The sequence below is a fragment of the Stegostoma tigrinum genome, chromosome 10 (genome assembly GCF_030684315.1).
Source record: "Stegostoma tigrinum isolate sSteTig4 chromosome 10, sSteTig4.hap1, whole genome shotgun sequence".
NCBI lineage: Eukaryota > Metazoa > Chordata > Chondrichthyes > Orectolobiformes > Stegostomatidae > Stegostoma > Stegostoma tigrinum.
Window position 1 is genome coordinate 66,990,275 of NC_081363.1, and position 25,646 is coordinate 67,015,920.

The 25,646-nt window shown below is 40.9% G+C and overlaps 1 protein-coding gene across 4 annotated transcripts in view; it reads right to left on the reverse strand.

The window, feature by feature from the left end:
- fmn1 (formin 1) overlaps positions 1-25,646 on the reverse strand; it is a 389,228-nt gene that overhangs the window by 182,707 nt on the left and 180,875 nt on the right. For all 4 annotated transcript variants that reach the window (XM_048537805.2, XM_048537803.2, XM_048537804.2 and 1 more), the window contains one exon: positions 3,790-3,877. In XM_048537805.2, the coding sequence (XP_048393762.1) occupies positions 3,790-3,877 (88 nt within the window). The remainder of the gene's footprint in view (positions 1-3,789; positions 3,878-25,646) is intronic.

Genomic DNA, 25,646 nt, shown 5'->3' on the forward strand with positions numbered 1-25,646 from the left:
AGTAAAATCAACTAAAATTGACACTAACACAATGGGCATGTCTTGTGGCACAAAGCAGGCTTCTTTGTCTGGTAACTGGCAAAACAGACCTAAAGTTAAAGCAGCCACATCATATTTACTTCTGTCGAGGTCGTGGTGGGCAGGAAGCAAAAGCGTTGAAACATCTGAACGTTCTTTAGATGTAACAACATAAAGTCATGATACATTGTGGTTATCTCAGACACTTCGTCTTTTGATATATAGCTTTTTGCAATTTTTTGTCCTTTCGGCTTTCTCAGTAGCTTAGTAAAAGAAAGGTGGCTAATTCAATTGTTCATTCTCCAGTTCAGTCAAAATATTTTGAATAATAAATGTGGCTATGTATTCCTATTAATTTACTGTTTTCCATTAGAATGTAACAAATGCAAAAGCATTTAAGAAGAATATTGTACTGTAGTTTCACTCTTAGGCAAATATCAATGATTAGTTTCCAATTAATTTGTCTCAGTTTATAGACAATTCAATGCAGATTGTAGGTAATCAAAACTGCTTTAGTAATTAATATGTAATGTTGAAATCAATGATACACTTATTAAAAGGAAAAAGCACATGTTGGAACACACGAGACAAGCAATGCAATATTTCCAGCCAGACTGGGTCTAAGAAAAGGGGCAACTACACATGGTGCTTACTTTGAATTCAAAGAAGTGGATATTTCTTTCATGGTACAAATAGAAAATTAAAAGGTAGGAATAAAAATATAGTACCTGGATATTAAGACCTCCCCAAATTCAGACAATCCATAAATAAGACAAGAACATATGATCAAGTGCAGTGTCCAAAGACTGCCAGTGAACTCAATAATATGGATCAATCACTGCTAATATTGAGGAATGAAATATATGGAAACTCATTAGATATCCCACAAAAACTAGAAACTGCATTTCAGTAACCCTCGGCTCATCAGGAAATTAAAATACCTTAAATAGAAAGCTCACTGGATACGTGGAGTGTTAATGTCATAAAGAGATAGTAAAGCTAAAATGCTCGGTGCTGCTAGGAACAGGTACTATCATTAAGCATTATAAATTAGCGCAGCCAGGTAGTTTGGCAGGGAATTTGGACAGTTACAGCAAAATACAAAGGCCACCAAGACTTTCTCTTATAATTCATTCATATGGTGTTGGTGCTGCTCGTGCCTCTTACCAAGAAGTGGAAGCAACAGTGAACAACTGAAGCAACGTGTTGGCCAGCAGAAAAGTTAGAAAGACTATTTCAGTAACAGAACCTGGGAAGACTTCTAAATGTCTTTCCAGCTTCTTCCCTCTGCCCATAGTGTGTGTATGTGTGTGTGTTGTTTGTCTGTATGATAATGTATGAGATATCATGGAGTAGTTATTACATGCTGATGGTTCAATGCAGAAGCCTGGTCCATATTGGTCATCAATCAGGGTCTGAATGTTAGGAGAGCTGTTAACTTAGTGACTTTAAAAAAATCTTTAACTTTGGTGACGACCATGGGGAAGGCTCACTTTCCAGCACACTACCTCAGTGAATCATAACACTGATCACCTGCCTTCCCAGCAAGTATCCGGTTTCCTGACTGGGAAACTGGGGTGATTTGCATGACGGCTTTGGGACAGACTCAATCTTGAGGTAATTGGGAGCTATTGGTGGAAGGATCAAGGGAATGCACTCCAGAAGCTACCTCCTTCTCTGCTTTTGCCTCCAAACAACATCCCTCAAAAAATGACTGTAGTAATTGTAACAATGTCAGCCAGGCGACTGAGACTGGTCCAATCAAGAAGACCTACCTGGTAGATATAAACAGGAGTGTCACAGGTTCTCTTCATTCTGATAGCTGTCTCTGAGGCAGGTGGATCAGTGTCAAGGGCCATCCCCCAAGTGTAAATAAATGGTGACTTGGTGATGGGATACCGGCCTCAGTGGAGTTATTTCAGTGACAAATTAAAAAAATGACTTACTGTCTGGATTCTGCAAACAGCAGGCCTCAACTGCAGTTCATGGGACCCGCAAGCTGCTAAACAGCTAATGCAGACCCCAACACCAGTATCGAAACATGTGTTTTACTGAGCAACAGGCGCTATGTTCACCTGTCAGATCTTAAGGAGCTGACTGGTATTCAATAGGCACAGCTCCTTCAATGCTCATGTTTCTAACAACATTGGGCTTGTAATCATGCGAGGTCTGATTTTAGCTCTTTCACAACAATGTTGATACCTCAAGCTCAGCCATCAGGTCCTCTAATCTACATCCCTCAGAATGTACACTTGCTGCCCACATTGAGATCTATATTCCACAGCCTCTATCAACAGCCCTCCTCTGGTTTCTTCTCCTCAATCTATAATCTTTTAAAATCCTTTCTATCCTCATGCAGCAGGTAGTGTCTAACTTGGAGAGACATCATTCTTCAACCCCATCAGTTGTCACTAGCCAGGAATCTAACGGTCCATGATCCCCACTTAAATCTGAGAGGCTTATTTAGTTGCATTCAACAGGATGCAAATATCTCTGAGCTGTCTTCTTAGTCTTAAATGACATTTTCATGTTGGTCTGTTAGCCACTGTCTTTCCACTTGCTATTTAATTCGACCTTTTATTTCTGCCATAAGGATTCCAGATCCCCCACTCCCATATAATTTCATGAATCTTCCTTCAACTCATTGCATTCAAGTCATTCACAGATAGTATATTAACTTAGACATTATGTGAATCAGATAGAATAAATAGCTAGGTGGCAACAGATTTGTAAAACTCAAATGCAAAGTCATTAATTGGATTTATCTGCAGCATCTCAGGAGCACAAAAGCTGATGTTTCGGGCCTAGACCCTTCATCAGAGAGGGGGATGGGGTGAGGGTTCTGGAATAAATAGGGAGAGAGGGGGAGGCGGACCGAAGATGGAGAGAAAAGAAGATAGGTGGAGAGGAGAGTATAGGTGGGGAGGTAGGGAGGGGATAGGTCAGTCCAGGGAAGACGGACAGGTCAAGTAGGTGGGATGAGGTTAGTAGGTAGGAGATGGAGGTAGGAGCCGCACCTCCATCTCCTACCTACTAACCTCATCCCACCTCCTTGACCTGTCCATCTTCCCTGGGCTGACCTATCCCACCTATACTCTCCTCTCCACCTATCTTCTTTTCTCTCCATCTTCGGTCCGCCTCCCCCTCTCTCCCTATTTATTCCAGAACCTCACCCCATCCCCCTCTCTGATGAAGGGTCTAGGCCCGAAACGTCAGCTTTTGTGCTCCTGAGATGCTGCTGGGCCTGCTGTGTTCATCCAGCCTCACATTTTATTATCTTGGATTCTCCAGCATCTGCAGTTCCCATTATCACTGAATTGGATTTATCTACCTTGTTTTCATTCTTAATCTTATGAAACATAGATGCACATAAAATATTCTTAGATATTTAAAAAGTAGCATGAAAATGTAGAGTATGGACAGAACAATAAACTGATCAACATACGAAGTAGCATAAACAAAATTAAATCTAAGCCATTAAAATGCAAATCAAGTTAGATTCAAATATTTATTCTCCCTACTGAAGATGAGCGCAGATCTGAGGTTGCAAATGGAAGTTTCTCAGAACCAGGATATGAGTGGAATATTTAGAATGGTGAAGATGATGTACCTACTTCTTCGGAACACAGTTAAAGTGGGTGTCTTAGACAATGCAGAAGAATGTCCCTTATCCTGCACTAAGCAAACATTTCATTCAACACAAGTAACTTCATGTACATGATGTTGCTGGGATCTTGTATTTATAAAGGTGTTCAAGCAGCCAAAGCATACCTTGTTGAATGTCTTTCATTTCTAGATGCAGACTTGATATAAAAATTCCCACTGCTTGTGAACGCTTGCCATCCAGTAACTTTATAATCTGCAAATTGAAACGGAAAGTTTGAATAAAAATATTTGATACCTAAGAATGTCAATATAAAATTGTTCTTGGAATGCATATAATGCTGGTAAAATAGTATTAGTTGCTTACTCCTAGTTATGATATTAACAGTCAACAACAAAGCGAGCAACTGGTGTCATATTTAGGCCAGACCTAAGAGAGATATGTTTCTTTCCTCAAAAGGCACTTCATGGTCATTCTGGTGCATTTCCAAAAAAAACTGAATTCTGTCTGTTAGCAAAATACCAATAAGCATGAAATTTATATTAGCATGATTTGTTAATAAATGCACTGGAAGGGTAGTGGAAGTGGAAATGGTTGAATTAATTAGTTGATCTCAGGTACAGCAACAATGACCGCATGACCAGCAGTTTTAATGCTTTAAAATAAGGAGAATGAGCCCACTAATGATCATTGCCAGTGATACTAAATGGTTGTATCAAGCACGGCTACCGTCTCTCTACGTCCTGCTTGTCTGTTGCATAGAACGCCTTGCTGAGACCATTGGGAAGGATGTGAGCAGAAGATTGGTGATAATACCCAGGTAATGGAGGAATTCAGGTCAAAGCCTCCCTGTATATGGATGACATGTTCTGCTCGGATCTGCTGATGGTGCAGACGAATGAGCATCAGTGACCAGTTGAATTGGGCGTCAGGAACCAATCTGAATGAACAGTGAGTCCAGATTCTTCGGGAACTCAATCAAATCCCTCCTTATTCAAATGACATTCTGTTTTTTGATTTTTCCTGCCAAAGTGGACAAGTTCACATTTTAGGTTTGTATGAGGAAGTGGTAGGTGCAGGTACGTTACAACATTTAAAAGCCATCTGGCCAGATACATAAATGTAAAACGCTTAGAGGGATATGGCCCAAACTGTTCAAAGGCTTTATAACCATAGCACATTAAAGGGCTGGAATCTACCTCCTTCTGGAGTGTGCCTATGCGCAGGAGGTCTGGAGGGGGATGCAGTGGTATTTGTCGAGGTTCGTCCCGAGCAGCTCCGTGGCACGGGATTCCGTGCTCTATGGGCTGTTTCCGGGAACGCACACCGAGACCAACATCAACTGCGCCTGGAGGACCATCAAAGCGGTGAAAGAAGCTCTTTGGTCTGCCCACAACTTGCTGGTCTGCCAGCTGAAAGAACTGACCCCGACCGAGTGTTGCAGACTGGCGCACTCCAAGGTCCAGGACTATGTGCTGAGGGACGCGCTAAAGTTTGGGGCAGCCGCCGCCAAGGCGCGGTGGGGAAAGACCACCTTATGAAACCCCTCGTCCAGAATAGAAAAAAGGGCCCTATCTGGTAACTGGGCCCAGCTGGCGCCTTCCCCAACTGGTCAGGGGGCCAACAGGGACTGTGCAGGCAGACAACCGCCAGGGGTTTTTCTTTGTTTTGTTTTTTTTCTTTCTTTCTTTGTTTTTTTTTCCTTTTTAGTTGGTGTACGTACCCCCTGGGTAACCCGGAGCGGCTAGCATGAACGGGTAGGTGTATAAACATGTTTTATTTTTTGTACATTGTATGAATAAGGTATATTTTTTCAAATAAAAAAAATTAAAGGGCTGGAATCTGTTGAACCCCTTGGACTGTTTATCTGACAACGAATGCACATTCTGAATATCAAGAGTATTGAAAATGTGCTCTGTACCTCAGACTGGAACAAGGTGAAAAAAGAGCTATTCATTTCTGTTGCACTTCCTGACAATTTTAAATTGAAATGTTTTTCTTTCTGGCTTTATCCCTGACATGGAATGACATTTTTCAGGCATGTACATATGTACAAAAATCATTCTGAGATATGTATTAGTGGGAAATGCTGGATGTCAACAAGTGTTCTGGCAGCTTCTTTGTAATTTTCAAGTTGAAATATACTGTCACTATTCACTTTTTGAATATAGTGTGTCTTTGGGGGAAAAATGTATATTTCTGAACCATTGTAATTCTTGACATTTGGATCAGACTTGTGATGGCCCTGTTGTTAAATGACCCACATATACAGGCAAGTAACAACCGCTTGTGTAAGGTACTTGTTCTGCCTGGCAGCAATAGATGCATACTTCATTAAGAGTTTTACAGTGTTACAGACAACCCAATCCGTACATTGTAATTGCATGTCAATTCAAATAAGTGCGTGTAGTTATTCTTACGTGCCACTTTCCAGTATGTCTGTGTGTGCAACATGTGGAGATGGTATAAACAGATAGACACTTATTTTAGACAATCAGTCATGCATCAGCAAATCTACAACTTCCGTTTCTATTTTGCATTAAAGTATAATCCAAGTCATTAAATATAATTAATGTACTGATCCAAACATGTAAAGATTGGTAGAACTAAACACTCATCAAAAGATGGGTTGTGAGATTGCTTCTTAAAAAAAAAGAAAAGAAAGTTCAGAATGTAGAGAAGTTTCATGACAGAATTAAATGGGTGGGACTTAGGTGGCTAAAATCCCCAACACCAATGGAGAAACAAAAGTGAGAAGCACAGCTCGAGTTTAAGGGTAAGGAATAACATATCAAACTTGGAGGCATGGAGTTCAGGTTGTAGGGCTGGGTGAAGTCAGGGTCTTAAAGTTTCGCAATTTCTAATGGGAACTAAAAGTCTAGGTAGGCCAGTGAGAACAGGAGTTCTTGGAAATTAGGATCAAGTGCGGAATAGAATACCAACAAAAGAGCTTTGTATATGCTAGAGTTTGTAAATGTTGGTATGTTGGAGGTCGATAAGGACGGATTGAAATAGTTATGTCTGGAAGTGACAAAGGCACTTATGAGAGTTTCAGGAAAGTTGTGGGGAGTTAGAATTAATGAGTTATGCATATGGGGCTACAAATGAAACGAAATAACACAGAAGGAGCGAGATGTGATCAACTGTGTCAAATGTTGAGGAAAAGTCAAGGAGAAGAATGAGGAATTAAATGCTATAGCAACTGACGATTATGTGCATGACTTTCTGTCAGGTAGAAGCAGAACGTGGAATGCAGGATTTCAAATGAGTTGCAGATAATATGGAGGTGATGGCCTCAGACAGGAAATGGATGCTGGCATTTTAAGTGGCATTTTTCTAATATCTACCAGCATGGGCCAAGAAAGCAAGTTGAGCTTTCAGGTAGGGAACAGGAATAGACTGTGGAAGTGAAAAGCAGGAGATGGAGAGCACATGAATCAGAAAGGGAAGGAACTTCAGAGTTGGGATGTCAAAGGTCCTACAATTAGAGTATCTGACGTCAGGGGCAGGAAAGAAAGTGGCACTGCTTATTTCCAAAACAAAAGAGTTCCTCACATAGTTTCTGGAGATGAGAGGGGGTAGGGTGGGTGTAGAGAGATGAGGAAGGAGGTCTGAAGAAAGGCATTAGACTGTTAGGAAAGGAGCCAGGGGTTCTCCAAGATTATCTTGCAATAGTGGGAGGATGAAGCAGAGGAAACCCAACAGCAGTAGTACTTCATATGGTCAAAACTAATCTTGCAATAGATAGCATTTTCAGTTGTAATTTGTCAGTGACAAGGTTTTGTGCATCAGATTTGAGACGGCAGAGGGAGAATACTAACCATTGGGAATGTGAAGAGTTTGAGATTGCCTTGAAAGTAGTCGAGACATCAAAGACACAGTGTGTTTGAAAGGGTTAGATGTTCAAACAAATGTGTAATACGTGCTTCATGCCAGGTAATTCAATGGATTGTTTTGTTTAAACTTCATTTTCTTCTGGCTCACTTTCATGTGCATTAGTTATCTGTCAAAATTTTGTTAGACTGAAATGAAACATGCGGTGGTTGGTTCGCTCGCCGAGCTGGTTTGTTAGTTCACAGACGTTTCATTACCCTGCTGCGTAACATCATCAGTGCAGCATCTGATGAAGTGCTGTGGTGTTTTCCCACCTGATATTTAAACTCAGGGTCTGTTAGAGTTGACTCCCTCATTTTGGTTTTTCTTCACAGTGGTGTACATGTAGGGTCTAATTTGACGTGTTTATTGATGGCTTTCTTGGTGGAGAACAGGCCTCCAGAAATTCCAGTGTTTGTCTATGTTTGGCCTGTCCAAGGTGTTGTCCCAATCGAACTGGTGGTTCTCCTTATCTTTGTGGAGATGAGTGAGTATTTGCCATGTCTTTTTGTTGCTAGCTGGTGTTCATGTACTCTTGTGGCCAGTTTCCTTCGTGTCTGTCCAATGTCATGTTTGTCACAGTCCTTGCATGGGATCTTGTATATCATGGTCCATAGTTGGTTCAAGTTAGCAGTTGGCGTAGGGTTGATGTAGGTTTGTGTGCCACTCTGATGCCCAACGGTCGTAGGAGACTTGTGGTCAGTTCGGACATGTTCTTGACGCATGGTAATGTGATGAGTGTGTCAGGGTGTACTGTATCTTCCTGTTGTTGTTTGTGTGATAGGCATCATCAGATCCAGCTGTTCGGTTATCCATTGTGTTTAAATATTTGGTAGAGGTATTCTTCTTTGTTTCGGTGTCGTTCTGGGTTGGCCACAAGAATACATGAACATCAACGAGCACCAAAAAGACACAACCAGTACTCACTCTTCTCCATTCACACGGATAAGGAGAACCACCAGTTCGATTGGGACAACATCAAGATCGTAGGACAAGCCAAACACAGGCAAGCACGGGGATTTCTTAGAGGCCTTTTTCTCTACCAAAAAGACCATGAATAAATACATAGAATTAGACCCTATATATGCACCACTGCAAAGAAAAAACAGAAATGAAATAATCATCTCCAAAAGACCCCTGAGTTTAAATATCAGGCGGGAAAACACAACGGCGCTTCATTGGAGGTTGCACTGATGATGTTACCCAGCAGTGACAACGAGCCAGCTTGATGAGAGAACCAACCACAGCATTCACTACCCGAGCTACAAATCTACTCAAGGACCTCTGAAAAGAAACAATGGAGTTTGAAAGTGAACACTGAAGCTATGTGTCAGATACAGGCAATCTCAAAAGCAAAATGGAGAGCTGTATTTTATATGTATCAATGAGGTGGAAGTGAGAGTGGTCAGCTCACTTCTATCTCACTGTCTCAGTGCAGTCAATCAAGCAGTGAACCACAATTAGCAGCACCTCACTGACAGGACAGCCAATTAGAAATATGAAAGGGTCTAAGGAATCCAAGTCCCCAGGAAGAAAACCTCATAAAACTTGTGAATGAGACACACAGGTCCGGCACGTCCTGTATGATGCAAAATGTGCTCCAGTACGGTCAATTCCAAGTATTAATGTTCACTTCTTATGCATTTTTACCCTACAGGGTAAGATATTGTGCAGAAGGGTCATACAATGAACAGGAAGTCTGTGACGTATTTAAAAGCCTCCTGCTCTCTCAATTTCTCTTTCTTCTAATGGCAGACTCAAAACAGTAAAATAAAAGGAAGCTAAAACATTATTGAGACACTGCAACCTTGACCAACAGAAGCTGCTTGCAGCTATGGTTCCAACGGAAGAACTTTCCTTATGCCTTTATTTCACTCATGGGATGTGTGGTTCATTGGCTGGCCTGACATTTATTACCCATCCTCGGTCACTATTAACAAGGGCCCTTGTGAATAAAATCAATTTATTTCTGAAAAGAATGAATTTCAAGGCATCTTCCCCATCTCCACTTATGCCGTCTCATCATATCTGCCACAAAGCACGACCAAACCTTTTCATTTCAGACGAAAATGATGAAAAATTGCACTCAAGGGCTCTTTAACGAGGGCAATAGTTTCTTACTGGGGTATTTTGAAATATTGGGTTGTTAAAGATTTTGGTACATGCTCATGTCAGAGGCTAGTATCATGATGGCATCATCATCACTGACAAAAATGACTCTGAGCTTCCAGTTGCCAATCGATTCACCACACCATGCTGTTCCCTGGCCAACATCTATGTCTCAGGCCTGCTGCAATGCTCCACTGAGACTCAGCGCAAGCTGGAAGAACAGCATCTCATTTTCCACTTGAGCACCCTGCAGCCTTCTGGACTTAATATCAAATTCAACATTTTTAGAGCTTGAGCATTTTCCTCAATGTCTTTATCCCACCCCATCTCCACTTACCAGGCCTTGTTATCACACGGGATGCTACTACACACAACCCACTGTCAGCCACTAACAGTCCCCATTAGTAGCCATTCATTCTCCCAGGGTGACCTTTTCCAATTCCTTTGTCTATCCAATTGTTGTTCTCTCTCTTTTGGCTCCATTTCCACCTATTGTTTATTGCTCCCCACCACCCCCAACCCCATCTTCTGTGTAAATGCTAACCTTTTCCTAGCTACCACCAGTTCTGAAGAAGGGTCACTGGGCTTTGCTTTCTCTCAACAGATACTGCTAGACTGGCTGCGTTTTTCCAGCAATTTCTGTTTTCGTTTCTGGCAAAACGATGTCATGTTGCCAACACGGTCAGTATCCCGTACTTAAAATTCACAGAGGGTGAGGGAGTGTGGAAGGTAGTTGAGCCAAATCAGGCCTGTAAATTCCAGCCCTGGCCACTTCATGTGAGGAACTTTCCCAAATCACTAGTTCATCTTTCACAGTATCGCTCACCGATTTTTCTGCAATTAGTGTGAACCTGAGGTATAAGTGCAAATCGGAGATGTCCCTTTAAGGCCACAGCTCGAAACAGATCAATCTGGATAATTCCAGCTCCTTACAAGCTGCTGGAGTCAAAGGGATGTTACAGCTATTTGTGAATTTCAGGTCCCACTGACTGACTTTCTTTTTCCTTTACTTTTAGAAGAATTTTTTTTGCCCCTTTGTGAAAAGCAAAAGGTTCAGTATATGAAAAGCAAGCATTATGTGGAAGTCTCTGGTGTTCCTCACAGTAAGCTAAACAATAGAATATTGCTGGGACAATTTCTGGAGCATAACACACCACATCTCGCACCATACAATTTAGGATCTGACAGCAGGAAAGATTTTTCAACGTATTATCACGCTCAAAGTCTGATGGAGTTCCACATCCATGGCGTTTCCTTGTTATATAAAAAATAGTCCTCTTCAAGTAAATATCCATCCTCTTTGGAAAGTTCATACATTTAGCTGCTTCCTTATCTTCTTCACTTTATGTGAACATATTTCTTCCTATTTCTCCTTCTGTTCCTTGGGCAATCACTTCCAATGTCTGATTTATGGTTACTGACACGTTTGATTGAGAAAATAGCTTCTCTCTTGCTCCTTAAGAACCTTTCACAAACTAAACATTTCTTTTTACTGAGCAGAGAACAATCCCAGCTTTTGCAAGCTTTCCACTGAAGTTCCTTATCCATGGTGGTATCCTAATAATCATCTAGGCCCCAAGGCCGAGATATTTTTCCTGTCCTTTAAAAAGACAATGATTTTGTTTATAAGATTTATTAACCCAGAGAACAATACGCTTGGAAATATTGCATACATGTGCAGGACTAAAATGTGCTCATCCTCTAACTGGGTCCAGAACTTGCATTACCATGTTACTAAAGTTTACAAAATTATGGTCTGTTGATAATTATCACTTTAACTGCAATTTCCAGATTTTAAAATAATTGAATCATAGAGCTGAATTTTACACCTCTCTGTTCCATCCGTCATGTTTACAGTGAGTTGGGCTTGGGCACATTAAAGCATTCCCCATGATACCTGGGTCGGATAAAATGCCAACTTTGTTGCCCATACTTAGGCCTATAGAGGCCTTTTATGCCTGGTTAAGTTGCAATTAAGGGCCTCAATCCATCTGCAATGCCTTAAACTGTTGAGCAGTGGCCGGGAGGTCCAAGTGCAAACGCTGGCATGGTGACTCAGTGGTTAGCACTGCTGCCTCACAGTGCCAGGGACCTGGCTTCAATTCTACCCTTGTCTACTGTCTGTGTGGAGTTTGTACCTTCTCCCCATGTCTGTGTAGACTTCCTCCAGGTGCGGTTTCATCCTTCAGTCCAAAGACGTGCATGTTATGTGGATTAACCATGGGAAATGCAGGGTTACAGGGACACAGTCATCGGTCTGGGTAGGAGGGCCGGTGTGGACTCAATAGGCTGAATGGCCTGCTTCCACATTGTAGGGATTCTACAATTTTAATTTTATAACTGATATTTTTGATATGGGTGCATAAAATTGGAGGGGGGTGATGTACTCATAGGAGGCACCCCCCAATAAGATTTCATTGCCTTCCACCACCCTTCACTTTGTGCTTTCCTACCTGGCCTCCAAGGCTGCCTGTTCCCACCCTCCCACCTCCACAGGGTGCCTGATCCCATCCATCTCCAAAACTCTGAGATGTACATTATTCCAGGGACCATTGCTCTTTTTTGTGGGTCTTCTAATCCCAGCAGTTCTGGTGCTGCGACAGCTTTCAGCCAATCAGACTGACTCGTGGCTTGAGGGTGGCTGTTTTTGACCGCTGAGAGCTGTAAGGGTGATCCTGAGCCTTTTTAGCCCTCAGACAACAGGTTATCACTGAAAGACATTTCACAGTCAAGTCACCCAAGGCCACTTTTCTTCTGAGAAGTGTGGGGCGAACAGAACGGTCCATTGTAAAAATCCAAACAAGAGGTTATAACACTTGGAATGCATTTAATGTGATCAACTTAATTCATAGTGTTTGTGACAGTGTATTATCCTTACTAATGGAATGTACAAGCAACCTTGTAATATTATAACTAGTGTCAACGTCACCTGTAGATTCCCACCCTATAAGGCAAGTTATTTGTTAGCTGAATCCAATGATATTGAGTTCTTTTAACCCAAAGCTTTTTCCCTCCTATTCAACATTTCATTCTCCAGCCAGTTAAACAACCTTATAGTTGCTAATTGTCTATAAAGTCTATGAGAACTAAAACTCTGTACTTGCTTAGCTTTATTTCACAGCACTGCACTTCCAGTTTAAATTATTCGATGCACAATCATGTGAAATTCACAAGAGTTCCTGTAGTCTTACTAGTATATATAGTGTTGCGAGGAAACATTGGCAGAAAGGGGTTAAGCTTCAGCACATAGTATTATACAATACAATGTACCACAGATAGAGCAGTTTTCAATATAAACCACAGACAGTTAATCACCAAGGGTTAACAGCATGTCACATACACCCAGTTGAAATAACATATACAAAATTGAAATCCACATTTCAAAAGATGGTTGACATAAGAATCAATAATCTGTAAAATCGAAAGCTAAAAATTCTGCCAATGTAGGCTTTAGAAAATGCAGGTCTTTATACTAAACGTTATCAAGTACTATTACTTGTAAGTTCAGTCTTGTATCAAAGCAACCATAAAGTAAATTTGAATTGTCATCATTGAAAGCTGAACGTGTGCTTTCTGAACTTCCATACTTTGCAACAGAATATGTTTTCAAAGGGATAATTACAGTCTTTAACTGTATGTAATTTGTACACCTTTTAATGACCTTCAGTTTGATCTAATTTTGGGGCAAATACCTAGGTTGTCCCTATCCTATTAGACATGCCTTGTTTGAGACCATGCATTTACACAGATATAATTTAGATTAAAAAGATGTAATCAATGAAATACAAATTAACATACTTAACTTTCAATGAAGGATTGAAGTGGTATTAATTATACAGGAAAATACGTTTATAGTCTTTTACAGCCTAATCTGGCATTGAAAGAAACAATAAACACAGAAATAATTTTAAACTGTTTGTAAATAAAGCCGTTGGAATAATGCTTAGTAGTCCAACTAATATCTTAAACATTTGTTATTGTAACAATCTAAAGCACATTAATAGTGAAACAGAAGATAATACTTTCCATTGTTACATGAATTTGTAACACTGTCAGATTCAAAGCCTGGCTATCAATGCATCTTAATAACTTTAAATAGATTAAGATTATACAATGATAAACATTTTTAGACTAAACAGATAAAATTAAACTTTAAGGCGCAAACATAATTATCTCAGCTAATTTACTAACTTTGCATTCTTTATTATTATTCTGCACCACATATAGATGATTTTTATTTTGTTTGCTTACAGGCCACAAATCTTGAAACATAAAACTTAAGAATAAATGTCAAATACTATACTTCTCATGTGGTTTTTCATTCTATTCACTTCCCGTGCCAACCACAGTTCTGTGAAAAGCATTAAATTTCTGGTCGCTAACGCATTTTTAAAGTATGCATAATAAGGATGATGAAAATTATGTCTGAAAAGAGCACAATTTACATTAGACCTCAAATAAAAACATGTGTTATTAATTACTTCAAACTGTTTCAAAGAAAAAGACAACAGAAAAGTTATTACCTTTAATGCCTTTGATATGATAATCATTCTGCTAATGTACATCAAATGTGACTAGTAAATTTAAATTTTTCCTGAATGTATTGAAGTATTGCCTGATAATTTTGGATTTGTATTCATGCATCAATAAATAGAGCAGTTATATCTTTAGTTTTAACTTGGAATTTTTCTATTTACAAGCCCTAGCGCCAGCCAGAATAAAAAATGATTTCCATAATTCAAACACAAAGTACTTCCTAGAGATTCCCACAGGGGTTCAAAAAGCGTCTACTGCGTAAATGCTGCTAGCTATTCCATAATTTATGTGTATACATACTTTCATTACATGCTATAATAGTTTTTCCCACTCTGTGCCCTTTCTGCATGCTTCCTTTCGGTAAACACTTACATTAAGGTCTCATTGAGTTGCATTTAGATAATTAAATGTATTGCACAATGTGAGAAAAAATGTTAAACCACATTAATTCATGCCACACTATAATTTTATCAGTTATTTTTGACAATATGTGTTGGCAAATGTTTAATGCAGTTATATAGAATTCCTCTTTTCCCTACTGCAGCAGGGAACACATTCAGCAGAGGAAAGAGAAGCACATAATATGAGGCATTGCAATTTTTCAGCTAACTTTTCAAATTACTATTAATATATCTTATAGCTCCACAGCACTTATTACTATAATAATCATACAGGGCAAGCTGAGAATAATAATTCAATTTTTAGAACCATCGAAGCCAGAAACCTAAGTCAGCCTATCCTGATAAGTATCTACCCATTATCAATAGATCCAATATATTCATAATGTTCAATATGAAGAATAGAACACGCGAAACAAACTTAAATTCAATGTATGCATCTTACTTGGGAAAAATCAATATTTGCTAGCATTTGAAAAATATGCTGACATTAATTCCAGAAAATAATTTATCATGCAATGTTCAGATACCAATAATCATTTTCATGCTTCACTCACTTCGGCACCAAAATAAAAAAAGGCCCAAATTTAATTGACCGATGACCCGATCTGCAAAGTTGTATTCTACCATGCTTCTTATTGATGACCATGTCAGAATAAGGCTAAGGATGTGGATGGCAGGGACAAATTATTTGTACAGGTTGTCAGAGTCCTGCATCTCTAGCTCATATGAGCGTCACTTCACTGGAACATTAAGTGTCAAGTTTCCATTCAGAGTTTAAGGGAGTGGGCTGTGAAATAGCCTCCGTGCTCCCCCATTGATCATCTAAGAAGGAGGTCATTATGACTTTATAACCAAAATAATTCCTTTTCCAGTGAGGCTCACATACACTAATTAATGGTACTTCATGGTTGACCTCCAAACTAATGCCAGATCTCACATATAATCTGCCTAAACAAGATCGACCAGCTTTCTGAATAAATTGCACCCACAACCATATAAATGGAAAGAGCTTTGCAGATCTCCAGTGGTTAACTAAGGAAACAGAGAAAGAAATTCTAAACTGTTCCTGCAGTGTGAAAAGTTTATTTGCATACATTAAGTGATTTTATATGTGATTCACCTGTTATCAGGATTGACTTTTTATGTTATTAATGCTTATATAAACTCATTTTTTGTAAGTTGATATACTTGCCTGACAAACCTGTAATTCATTTTTAAGTTGTCTGGAATTTCCAATAAGTCTCTATCAGTACTTTTTGTGCTATACTAGCTAAATTGTGTAAGTAAAACTCAAACAGAATTTAACTTAAAATAACATCATTATTCACAGTCGATTTTTCTCCCTAAACTAACATCTTCAAATTTAAGCAATCACTTGATAAAAATCCAAAAAGATTTCTAGATAATAAAGTGTGAAGCTGGATGAACACAGCAGGCCAAGCAGCATCTCAGGAGCACTTGAGATGCTGCTTGGCCTGCTGTGTTCATCCAGCTTCACACTTTATTATCTTGGATTCTCCAGCATCTGCAGTTCCCATTATCACTCAAAAAGATTTCTAATTTATTGTGTTAGAGTTTGCTGCAAAAATAATGACACAATAAATTACAATAAATGACAATATGTGTTGGCAAATATTTAATGCAGTTATATAGAATTCCTCTGTTCTGTACTGCAGCAGGGAACACATTCAGCAGAGGAAAATCAATAAATATTGTGTATCATTGACAATGGATAAACAGAACACCAACTTCATCAAGGAGCAGAAGCAGTATTAAATGTGAATATTCAAAAGCTATAACATGTGTCGCTCTCACACTAGCCTCACTAAAGCGCATTTTTTTCCCTCGGCCTCCCTGTTTACTTGGAAACTTGCAGCATTTTGCTGTATAAACTTGCAGTATTCACCACAAGAAGTTAAAGCTTGTTACTGAAAGTGTAAGTATGTTTTAATGACATGCTAATTATAGATCACAGGCAATTAACATCTCTGTTACTGAAACTGTTTGGGAGTTTGGATCCTCATTCACTCATGTTTTGAATTTTTCAGGGAGATTCTAAAAATGTTAAATTTTAAAACTTTGCGTCTAGCATTTCCTAATTATTTTCTTCAACTCTTACCCAATCATTTTTTTCCCTCTCTGTATCTGATGTGGTATTGAATTTATGTCCACAATTCAAACCCTTCACAGTTCTTTCTGTGTTTAGTTGCTAACCTTGAAATTTTCTTAATTAACTAGATATGAAAACTTAATGAAAGCTCACACCAAACTAGGAAAGAGGATGGTCATTAAAAGGGTAAAAGTTTATCACAGCTAAATATTCGAACTACTTAAATCAGTCAGGATTCAACGTTTGTTAATTCATTGTTTTGTAAAAACCATGTAATATCATAGATAAATGATAATACTGCAAGTAGCAAGGCCACTACATGCATTTCCTGTATTCGTTAAGTGGAATCAGCAAGTTTTTAAAATTCACAGCAATCTGATAATATAATTCGAGTGTTTAAAAAAAAGGGAATCAATGGTCGGATATATGATATCTGTCTGTACACAGTCCACTAAGTTTGTAGAAGATTGCATTGCCAGCAAGAGACAGGCAGAGGTACAAATTGCATACTTCAGAAACCAGACTACACTATAAACTCCACAAGTACCACTGATAGGTGACATCTAATCTCTGGTGAAATATTAGTTAAGAAGTTTGGACTAATGCCAAAGCATTGCAAGCCACTCAAGTATGTGGTTGGCAGTGTTTAGTAATACAAATTAAGCAACAATGACGCATTAAAAGGAGAAAATGTAATTCAATCGAGATACATAACTACATATACACTTGGAATTCTTTCCATATTTATAACATGCAATGTGATGTGCAAAAACGGTGACAAATAGTTACTCAGAAATAATTTTGGTTATACTTTAAAGTAGCTCACATGGAAACATAATTCTCTTCTAGAAGGCATGCATCCTTTAAAAACAAAACGTCAAGTTTTGGTTTAGCCAGAATATCCAAGTTGAGGACAAACTTAAAATGTCGATGATGGCAAAATAACAGACTCAGTACTCCCAGTTTTCCTTGAACACGTGAGATATTAACATATTCTATTGCCTATTAAAATATCAGATCTGTAAACAAAGCTCCACACCACATTCCAGCTCTCAGCATCCTGTACTAGCTCAGTTGCTTGACAGCAATAACTCATATAGATCATTTTAAAGCAAGCCTGTACAGAAGCAAAATTTTGCAGCTGTAAGAAGAAACTGAAATAAGTAATGTTGGAAATACTCTGCAGGTCTGGCAACATCTGTAGAGAGAGAAAGAGTTCATATTTCATGTTGTTGATCTTTTTTCAGAACTGGAAAAGGCTCAAGCCATAAAAAATTTCAAACAAATGAAAGGTGAAGGAGGCCAGATGGGTGTGGTAGGGAATGGAGTGGAATGGTAGAACAGGAACAGAAGGGGAGAAATTGTACAGAGATAGTATGAACTGCCAATGCTGGAGAATCTGAGCTAACAAGGTGTAGAGCTGGATGAACACAGCAGGCCAAGCAGCATCAGAGGAGCAGGAAAGCTGACATTTCAGGTCTGGATGATTCTTTAGAAATGGAGGAGGGGAAGGGGATTCTGAAATAAATAGGGAGGGGGGGAGGCGGATAGAACTTGGATAAGGGAGAGGATAGGTGGAAAGGAGACAAACAGGTCGAAGAAGACAGGTCGAAGAGGCCAGGTTGGAGCCAGTAAAAGTGAGTGTAGATGGGGAGTAAGGGAGGGGATAGGTCAGTCCAGGGAGGGCGGACAGGTCAAGGGGGCGGAATGAGGGTGATAGGTGGGAGATGGGGGTGGGGCTTGAGGTGGGAGGAGGGGATAGGTGGGAGGAAGGACAGGTTAGGGAGGCGGGGACAAGCTGGGCTGGTTTTGGGATGTGGATGAGGGGAGGAGAGATTTTGAAGCTTGTGAAGTCCACATTGATACCATTGGGCTATGGGGTTCCCAAGTGAAATATGAGTTGCCATTCTTGCAACCTTCGGGTGGCATTGATGTGGCACTGCAGGAAGCCCAGGATGGACATGTCGTCTTAGGAATGGGAGGGGGAGTTGAAATGTTTCGCGACCGGGAGCTGCAGTGTTTAGTGCGAACCAAGCACAGGTGTTCCACAAAGTGGTCCCCAAGCCTCCACTCTTTTTCCCTGATGTAGAGGAGGCCACAATGGGAACAGCGGATGCAGTAAACCACATTAGCAGATGTAGAGGTAAACATCTGTTTGATGTGGAAGGACGTCTTAGGGCCTGGGATGGGGGTGAGAGGGGAGGTGGAGGGGCAGGTGTAGCATTTCCTGCATTTGCAGGGAAAAGTGCCGGGTGTGGTGGAGCTGGAGGAGAGTGTGGAGCGGACAAGGGAGTCCTGGAGAGAGTGGTCCCTCCAGAAAGCAGACAAGGGTGGGGATGGAAAAATGTCTTTGGTGGTGGGGTCGGATTGCAGATACCGGAAGTGTTGGAGGATGATGTGTTAGATCCGGAGGTTGGTGGGGTGGTACGTGAGAATGAGGGGGATTCTGTTTTGGTTGTCATTCCGGGGAGGGGTTGTTTGGGATGATTTGCGGGAAATGCGGCAGACAAGGTCAAGGGCGTTCTTGACCATTGCAGGGGGGCCATTGCGGTCCTTGAACAACGATGACATCTGAGATGTTTGGGAGTGGAATGCCTCATCCTGGGAGCAGACACGGTGGAGGCGAAGGACTTGGGAATAGGGGATGGCATTTTTGTAGGAAGGTGGGTGGGAGGAGGTGTATCCTAGGAAGCTGTGGGAGTCGGTGTAGGATATCGGTTTCCAGGTGGTTGCCAGAAATGGAAATAGAGAGATCCAGGAAGGAGAGAGAGGTATCCAAGATGGTCGAGGTGAACTTAAGGTTGGGGTGGAGGGTGTTGGTGAAATGGATGAAGTTTTCAAGCTCCTTGTGGGACCATGAGGCGGCACTAATACAGTCATCAATGTAATGGAGGAAGAGGTGGGGTTTAGGGCCAGTGTAGGTACGAAAGAGGGATTGTTCCACGTATCCCACAAAGAGGAAGGCTTAGCTTGGGCCCATGTGGGTACCCATGGCCATCCCCTTTGTCTGTGGGAAGTGGGAGGAATGGAAGGAGAAGTTGTTAAGGGTGTGGACGAATTCAGCGAAGCGGATGAGGGTGTCAGTGGAGGATAACTGGACGTGCCTGTGGGACAGGAAGAGGCGAAGGGCCTTTAGGCCTTCTGCATGGAGAATGCAAATATATAGAGACTGGATGTCCACGGTAAAGCTGAGGTGTTGGGGACCAGGGAATTGGAAGTTTTGGAGGTGTAGGGCGTGGGTGATGTCACGGAAGTGACTCACTAGCCTCATCGCGCCTCTTTGATCTGTCCATCCTCCCTGGACCGACCTATCCCCTCCCTACTTGCCCACCTACGCTCACCTTTACAGGCTCCACCCCCACCTCTTCGACCTGCCTGTCTCCTCTCCTCCTATCTTCTCTTTTCTCCATTCTCTATCCGTGCCCCCCCTCCCTATTTATTTCAGAATCCCCTTCCCCTCCCCCATTTCTGAAGAAGGGTCCGGACCCGAAGCGTCAGCCTTCTTGCTCCTCTGATGCTGTTTGGCCTGCTGTGTTCATCCAGCTCTACACCTTGTTGTAATAGGAGGGGGGATCTGAGATCGAATGGAGGGCAGGAGAGATTAAATGTCAAAAGGCTTGGTGGGCCAAAGAGATTGGTAATGGGACAAACAAAGAAACTGAAGGTGAATTTAAAGGAGGTGTAATAGCAATTGTTTATTAAGCAAGCCGCCTTTAACCCATTTGCCCTTTAAAACATGCAACTTGGCGAAGGTCACTCAGCTCTTGCTTGGGAGATTGAAAGTTCGTCAATATCTCATCAGTGCAACATTAGTAGCCATTGCCTTGGCAGCCCCACAAGACCATAAACTACCTTCTTCAACAAAAAACCCTTTCTTTGTCTCATTAACCTCAAGGGGATATTTGTCCCCTATTATTACCTTCTACTTTTTCTTCCTGCACACCGATCATACGTGTAGTGATGTGTAGATATTGGAAGAAGGTGGAGAAAGAGAAGCAAATGAAGAAGGAGGAGGATCATCACAAGTATTTGGCCTTCCTTTCAGAAACCAATGAACCAAACAGCAACTTCATCAGAATCTGAAGGTCTTAGATTAAGAGGCTTCTAGAGATCAGCCCGCCTGTCACCTCCTCTGAAGTAGAGATTACAGTTCTCGAGTCAATGGGGCAAGAATGAAATACAACATGCTTCTTCATCAGTATGCTTGCTGTGTTCTAGAAAGATCTGAAAGTTGTTCTCAGTCCAGCCACTCTGTTCATCAATGGGGCCACGAAATTAGGGCTAAAACAAAACAATAATAAAACTCTGTTGGACACTAATATTACTTGGGGCAGAAGTACATCGGTAACTTTTCTTTTAGAAGCACTTGGTGGGTGTAAGCAGGGAGGTGAAAGCAGGCTGCTCAGGTTCAAGCCAGCAGTTCTTCATTCTGAGAAACAAGCTGCCTTGAGATAAGTCTCAAAAGCTTCCTTATTGTAAAGCATCTGTAGCTAACTACAACTGATTAACTTCCTTCTGCCATCAAGGTCTAGTAAGGCAGAAATATATGGTGCAAATAGCAGAGTGTGGAGCTGGATGAACACAGCAGGCCAAGCAGCATCTCAGGAGCACAAAAGCTGACGTTTCGGGCCTAGACCCTTCATCAGAGAGGGGGATGGGGTGAGGGAACTGGAATAAATAGGGAGAGAGGGGGAGGCGGACCGAAGATGGAGAGAAAAGAAGATAGGTAGAGAGGAGAGTGTAGGTGAGGAGGTAGGGAGGGGATAGGTCATTCCAGGGAAGACGGACAGGTCAAGGAGGCGGGATGAGGTAGTAGGTAGGAAATGGAGGTGCGGCTTGAGGTGGGAGGAAGGAATGGGTGAGAGGAAGAACAGGTTAGGGAAGCGGAGACAGGCTGGGCTGGTTTTGGGATGCAGTGGGGGGAGGGGTCGAGCTGGGCTGGTTTTGTATCCCATCTCAAGCCGCACCTCCATTTCCTACCTACCACCTCATCCTGCCTCCTTGACCTGTCCGTCTTCCCTGGAATGACCTACCCCTCCCTACCTCCCCACCTATACTCTCCTCTCCACCTATCTTCTTTTCTCTCCATCTTCGGTCCGCCTCCCCCTCTCTCCCTATTTATTCCAGTTCCCTCTCCCCATCCCCCTCTCTGATGAAGGGTCCAGGCCCGAAACGTCAGCTTTTGTGCTCCTGAGATGCTGCTTTGCCTGCTGTGTTCATCCAGCTTCACACTTTGTTATCTGCAGCATCTGCAGTTCCCATTATCACTGGTGCAAATAGTAGGTGGATAGCTAAACTGTCATAACATTGATTATACTTGTATACGTTATTTTGTTACTGATGCTAGTTAGAACTGGATAGGAAAAGCAGCACTGTTGTTCTGCTGATATTTGCTTCAGAAGAGGTAGTGGCATTGTGTTGATATCATTCAATTAGTAATCCATGCTAATGTCTAAGTTTAAGGTAGGAAATTACTGGAAACAAAATGTGCTGGAGATCACAGTGAGTCAGGCAGCATCCATGCAGACAGAACAAACTCACGTTTCAAATCTAGATGATTTTTCATCAGAGTTGTCTAGGGACAGGGGTTCAAATCCTACCATGGAAGCTGGTGGAACTAAAACTTAACAAATAAATCTGGAATTAAAACTTAATACTACTAGTGATGATTATAAAGTGTTGTTGTAGAAACATTCCTACGATCCTTTCGGGAAGGAAGATTATTTGACCTGGCCTACACATGATTCCAAACCAACAGCAATATACTTGATTCTTATATCTCCACAGAAATGGCCGAGCAAGGCAATCAGTTGTATCAAACTGCTTCAGAAAATTCTAAAGGAATGCAACTGGATGACCACCTGCCTGGACATTCTGACAAAATCTTCCTTTCCAACTTTTGCAGCTTCATAATTGTGGTTGAGCTAGACCGTTGCCACCAATTATCCTTCCCAGTTATTTTTAATCAACCTGTTCGGAGATGTTATGACATACTTCTGGAGCAGGTGGGAATTAAACCTAGGCCTCCTGGCACTAAAATAGGGACACTATAACCATACCACAAGAGTCCTCAATCCTCCTTTCTATGTTGTATCTAAGGGCTTATCTAACCAGTAGTGCTAGCAGATAAACACCATTGACTCGTATGAGAAGAGGCACTTGTCTTCAACAACAAGAAACATGACAACATGAGTGCATTGTGGGAGCCAATAAGAGGAAGAACCTGCTCAACCTCATCTTCACCAATATATCTGTCATTGATGCATATATCCATGCCAGTACTGGTAAAAGGAGCCATCGCACAGTCCTTGTCATCTTCACGGTGAAAACTTTCACAGTGCGTTACGTGACACTACTATTGTGCTACATGGGATAAATTCTGAATAGATCCAGCAATTCAAAACTGGGCATTCACGAGGCACTGCAGACAGAATTGTATTCGACCATAATTTGCGACCTTGTGGCCCAGAAAATTGCCAATCTACAATTACTGTCAAGTCATTAGATCAATCGATGTTCAAAGGTGAATGCAGGAGGCCATGCCTAAGCATATCTAAAAAGAGGTGGCAACTGTTGAAGCTGCAACATAGAATTAGTAGTGTGCCAAACTGGGAGAGCAACGTGTGATAAAGAGAGATAAGCAATATCACCACTCACAGATCAGATACAAGACTTGCAGTCCTGTCACATCCAGTTGTGATTAGTGGCAGACAGTTAAACAATTAACAGGGAGAAAAGGCTCAGTAAAGGTTCCAAACTCAGTGATGGTGGAGCTCAGCACTTCATTCAAGTATTTGCAACCATGACTGGCCCAAAATTTCAAGGGTAGTAGCATCTCTCGTAGTTACTGAAAGGCCAGGTGAGATCAAGGACAAAGTGGCACCACTGGCAGGCATTTGCCTGTCTGAAACATACTTTGGGGATTTGGATAAACCCAAAGAGATGTTTAATAAACCTCTATATCAAGGTTCAGCTGGCCAATCCATTAAATCTCATAATCAGCACAAACTGAAACTGAAAGCAAAGGATTTCTGCAATGCTACTATATTAAGATAAGGATCCGAAGAGCAACTGGAGACAGCCTCACAGACCTGCGGATGAAAGATAGGCAATCACTCACCAGATAATTGTGTTGCCCAATTGCTATCAAGAAATATGAAGGATAGCTCATGCAATTCCTATGGTAGGACATGTAGGAATCTGGAAGACTCAAGAACGTGTGATTTAATATTTCAATTGGAAAAGGATTTCAAAACGGTACAGTATTGAAAGATGTGCCACACATGGCCTGGTATATGCGGCACAGCCAACAATCCACTTCCCTACTAGTTTTCAGGAAGCTGTTTAGTAAGGTATTAGTAGACTGGATGAAGCTTTACTGAAAACAAAAGTGGGACACCAATACATCCTTCCTGTTACGGACAGTCAGTTCCCAATCGTCATTTCTTTGAGAACAATAACTTCGAAGGTGGTGGTGAAAAATCTAACCCATTTCATCACTCAGTATGGATTACCAATACACATCCTACTGGATCAAGGTTCCAATTTTATATCTAAAATTTTTCTGAAGCCACAAATCTAACCCATTTCATCACTCAGTATGGATTATCAATAGACATCCTACTGGATCAAGGTTCCAATTTTAAATTTAAAATTTTTCTGAAGCCACAAGCAATCTGAGTAAGACACAGTTAAAATCTTTAGCATACCGCCCACAGCCACAAGTGGCTTTGGAACAGTACCATCAAATCCTCAAAATTATGATAAGGGAATACTGTAATGAATTAGATTAGAACATAATCAGAACAAAAGGCTGGGCATTTTTTTGTTCCTTGCTACCTGAGATTCACCAAGTGAATTGATAGCTTTCAGTCTTTTTAAATTAGTTTATAGATGTGAAATGACAGGTACAGTGAAAGAGAGTGATGAAACTTGCATTTTAGATTATATAATCATGTTCTGGGAGCCGATCATAAGAAGCTAACAGGTGGCTCAGGGACAACTGAGGACATTTCTTCACAATCAAGAATAAATGGGTAGACAAACATGTCAAGACCAAACATTTACTTGATGAATCACGAGGAGCATAGTTCAGTGTCCCATATGGAGGAATAAAAGGACAGGTCAAGTCAATTATTTGATTGATGCCCCACATTAAACCATCAATCTGAGGCTCTAACGCTACTGGGGATTGCCAGTTTCTTTGTTTGACTTCAATTAGGTGAGTTTTCATTTGTGTTCTCATCTTAGGCCACTTTCCCTGGATGGAAGTGATCAGGGTGTTGTTTTATGGGAGAGGATTCTCCTGCATCCACATCATGTTTGGCAAAGATTGTACACCCTGGTTTCTTTCTAAAGCCTCCTTTAAATTCTGTGAGCAGCCTTATTATACACTAACTTGCTGTTCTACAGATAGATGTGAAAGCATAGTGTCGAGCATCTCTAATAGTTCAAAGCTAGCTAGCCAGATATCAGGAGACTCGATCTGGAAATTTCCTAGGCTTCCTTCTCCCTTGTTCTCACTATCACATTCACCTCTACCATTCTTAGAAGACATGCCTGCACTTGCTTATCCTCCTCTTGGGAGTGGGGTTAAATAAGGAGTGTTAGTCAAATCATTTCAGTGGGATCGGAAAGGCAGCTCTAGTGGTCCAGTGACTTGACCGCACAGGCCAGAACACCAGTCCAACAGCCTTCTGAATATTTCACGCCTCATCCCTTTGCCTTCAAGAACTTACATTTATTGGTCAAACTGTTACTTTTTTCACAATGCACTTCTAAAGAGAAATCTACTTTCCTATTTGTTTGTGTGTCTATTTAGGAGGATAGGTAGCGATATTTCCATCTTTCAAACTCAATCTTAATTAGCTTAATATCTTTTCAAAATAAGTCTCGGTTCCATAACAAAAATTAATAATTTTGTTAATTATTAGAAGAACATTTTTGATTACTTTTTAAATTCTACATAGATATTGTATATAACTGAATATTTTGG